Source organism: Homalodisca vitripennis, chromosome 6 (assembly GCF_021130785.1).
Source record: "Homalodisca vitripennis isolate AUS2020 chromosome 6, UT_GWSS_2.1, whole genome shotgun sequence".
NCBI classification, from domain to species: Eukaryota; Metazoa; Arthropoda; class Insecta; order Hemiptera; family Cicadellidae; genus Homalodisca; species Homalodisca vitripennis.
This window is the reverse complement of record NC_060212.1, coordinates 13,626,713-13,630,485: the sequence shown is the minus strand read 5'-3', so window position 1 is coordinate 13,630,485 and position 3,773 is coordinate 13,626,713. Positions and strand designations below refer to the sequence as shown.

The window sequence follows — 3,773 nt, the reverse complement described above, 5'->3', positions numbered from 1 at the left end:
CCCAGGACATCTAACTTCACTGCCTTTTGAAGTAGAAGCTGTGTTCATACACCTAGGACGTTTTTTGTAGGGTCCAAACTTGAGTTTCTTTGAAACCTTTGAAGCTCGAAGCTCTTCTCTTTTCTTTTTTAAGCGCTCTTTTTCATCCTTCATTTCTTGCTTTACTTCCAAACACATTTTTACTGGCGTGCTTGTTATAATACTAGAACTTAACTTCTGAACTTTTCTTTTCTTATCCTTTGGTTTACCTTTAGGTAAAGGCTTAAAGTCGAAGACACTTGTATTCTTCTTTACCGGGGATTGGGGCACAGTCTACTAGGCCTACTGTTTCTTGGCGTTCACTCAGCTCAATGGTTTCTTCTTCAGGTTCACCTGGAGTTTCTGTTGTATTTGATGTTGTTGATTGGATAGTAGGATTTTCATCTTCATTATAGCTAGGGTCTAGGCCTACATCCAGGTTCTGATCAGTTGTTTGTGATGCAGCAAAGTCATGTTCGTCGAATACAAGTGGATTATAAGGTTCTATTCCTGTGGACCTGAACCCACTAACGGCATTGCCAACAGTTGCAGCCTTGAAATAAGCAATGGTCAAAAGCTCACCAATTTTAAAGTCACTGATGGTCTGTCCTGGATTATTGACCATGAAGTTGTCACAAGCTTGACTGTAAAAGGTTTTCAGCGAACCAAAGAATGAAACGTCCAAGGGCTGAAGACGGTGTGTTGTATGAGGAGGAAATCCAACCATAACAATATGGTTATCTCTGCATAAGTTGATTGCCTCTAGGGTTATGTGGGTTCTGTGATTATCGACAAGTAGCAGGATAGGAGAATCAACTGTGGGTTTTGCATTGAGGATAAAGTGGTTCAAAAACTTTACGAACAACTCTCCGTTGCTCCAGCCATTATCGCTGCAGTGGCCCACACTACCTGGTGGAGCTCTTTCCATGAGTTCAGGTCGCATTCGCTTTCTGGCAAATACCAAAAAAGGGGGTAGGTAAGTTCCCGTAGCATTGATGCAACAAATAATAGTGACGTTCCTGCCTCTCTCCCCAGACACAACTTTAGAAACTCTTCTACTTCCTTTTGGTGAAATTACCTTAGGTAATTTATTGGGCACAGTAGATAGTCCTGATTCATCTGCATTGTAGATATTAGCAGCGGGAAAATTGTGTTTTTCTCGCACTTCCTTCAAAATGGAGAAAAATTTATCAACACTAGGTTTGTTGAAACCCATTGCTCTTGCAACAGATGTTGCTTCTGGCTTACGCATACTAAAGTTGTGTTTTTTCATAAAGGTAGCCAGCCAATCCTCACCAGCCATTTTAGTTTCTTTATTAAACGGATGAGAAATCCCTAAGTGTTCTGCGTATTCAAAAACGAGTTTTCTGCACTGCAACTTGGTCATTCCAAAAAACATTTGGTCCATTACCGTCAAATAGTTGTGTAAATCTTGGAGCTGCTCTTCATTGAATACTTCTCTATATCTTCCTCCATGGACAGGCATATCCTAAAAAAAAAACTTGTTTAAGGGGAGCAGGAAAGGTAAAAAATTTATATTTATTTTATTTCATTATTTTAAAGTTTGGTACTTTTTAAGGTTTGGAAAATGTAAATAATAATCGTTGTAGGTTGCTTAGAAATGTTGTGATGAAGTAAATGAAAATGTTATGTGTATTTGCGTAAAAAGCTGGGGTACGGATTATAGTCTTGTCTTTGTAACGTGAGAAGTTGTTATACCAAAGTAAATTTTGTTTTAATATCAAAAACAAGGTGGTAAATAATTTAACTTAAAACAAGTTGTAAATATAAACGTGGTGCAAGGTGTAGGTGAAAATAGTTACCGAAACGTTCTTTTTCAGTCGGCGTCGAAGTGTTGCCTCTGGAACATTGTAAGTTCTCGCTGCTCCCAAGCAAGTCATTCTTCCCTCCTTGACCTCTGTGAAAGCAGTATCCATGTTGGTTTTTTTCCCACTCTCCTCTAGAGGAAGTCTTTTTGTAGTTTCTCACCATCTCTGGAACCAAAGTAAAACTAAAAATCTGTACCCGCATATTAAATTAATAAAAATTCAATTCTAAAGTAAAATTGTTAAACAAAAGTGTAGATTAAATTTTTTTTAAATAAGTGGTTAAGTCTCACAGTGTCGTCAGTTATTAGTTTACTTAAATCAAAATTGTATGCATAACCATACTTCTTAAAAGTTTCAGCTTTGCACCAGTAAAATTAACCGGGGCAAGATGACGAACACGCCATCTTGCCCCACGTCATCTTGCCCCGAGCGGCCGTAATAGAGTAGGTAAATTTTATTGGCATTAAGTTTAAGATAAATATAAACAAACATGGTATTTATGAGTAGCCTAATACATAAGGTAAATATAGGTAATATTGAAAATTAACATATCTTACCTGCGTATTCAATAAACCTTACGATGCAAAGGCCGAAAGTTACAAAAACGCACTCCAAAAACAACAAGCCGCTGTAACAACACACACAATGGCGAACTTGTCTTCACTGCCAGTTATTTCAGAGGCCATCCGTGTGGAGCGCTACTGACATTCGACCGGTGCTACTACCTAGCAACTAATTTGAGAAACTAACCATTCGTCGTCTTGCCCCGGTCGTCAACTTGCCCCGGTCTCCCCTATTTATAACGTTTTATTGCATAAGAGCGTTTTGAACTAATGTAGGTTTCATGGTTAAGCCGCTATACCCCTATAGATAGCCGACGTTGGTTATGCCTCACCCTGTAAAATGGTTATTTTGTTATCACCGTTAAATTTATGTTGTTTTCGTCATGGTATTACTAATTGTATGTAACCAACACACAACGATCACCGTTATTATTGTGCACATAAATCACACACATTTTCCTCCTTGATGTAAATATTTACTTATAACGGGTCACATGAACTGTTTAACTGACACAGGAACTGCGTGAGAAACGCTAACTTAAACGGTGAGTGACTTTAGACATATATTATGATATATTAGTGACATGTCAAATTTATCGATATAATGACATGTACAAGATAGAGATTGCATTTTGAAAATTTAAAGTAACCCCCATTCTACCCCCTTTTGGAAAAGGGGGTGGGGAAATATTTTTAGCTTTCCAAAAGTTCAATAAGGTTTTTTAATTATTATGGTGAAGATTGTACATCGATATATCAAACCATTTATAATATATCTCAGCGTATCAGAACTATTTGGCTGTTCAAATGCAATAAAAACTATACAATGATTACGTTCGTTATACTAGTAAGCAATTTTTCAAAGACATAAAAAATTCAATTTTCCTATTTACTAAGAAGCGAAAAATAAAATAATATTAGGTTAAAAAAGTTAAAAGTTATCATCTTTTTCATATAGTAAAAGTTAGTTAATTTGTATGTTTTTAAAAACGTTTGCAACATAGAACTACTAGGTTCAGTACAAATCTTTGTGGAGTAGAAAATTAATGTACATTAAATGTGGATAATGCTCCAAATAATTTTTAATTTGTTGAAACTGTAATCACAAGGGACCCCAAATTCTATTATACGGTGACAAACGTAAAACCTAAAAGGCGAAAAATATTAATTTCTACTCTTAGACATCTTTATAAAAGTTGGTTAAACAGGGATTAATTTAAATCATTATACCATGTAATCAACCATGTATGCAAATATGCACAAAAAGCATTTGTTCAGAATATTGCATCTTCTATTTCATAACGTCTTAACATGTGACATTCTTCAACTTTATAAAGATGCATTATAATATGTAGCAATGAAT

At 35.9% G+C, this 3,773-nt stretch overlaps 1 protein-coding gene across 1 annotated transcript; it reads right to left on the bottom strand.

Moving 5' to 3' along the window:
- Positions 1-262: 262 nt before the first annotated feature.
- Positions 263-2,634, bottom strand: LOC124365302. Its single transcript, XM_046821271.1, has 2 exons — positions 1,842-2,634; positions 263-1,507 (listed from the first exon to the last, which is right to left on the bottom strand). The coding sequence occupies exons 1-2, from the start codon at positions 1,953-1,955 to the stop codon at positions 263-265; spliced, it is 1,359 nt and encodes a 452-aa protein (XP_046677227.1). The 5' UTR covers positions 1,956-2,634.
- Positions 2,635-3,773: the final 1,139 nt, after the last annotated feature.

Bases quoted from the DNA above. Each gene is read 5' to 3' on its own strand.
- LOC124365302 (XM_046821271.1), bottom strand. From the start codon at position 1,955: ATGGATACTGCTTTCACAGAGGTCAAGGAGGGAAGAATGACTTGCTTG. The intron at 1,508-1,841 runs GTAACTATTTTC...TTTTTTTTTTAG, and splicing joins GACTGAAAAAGAACGTTTCG to GATATGCCTGTCCATGGAGG.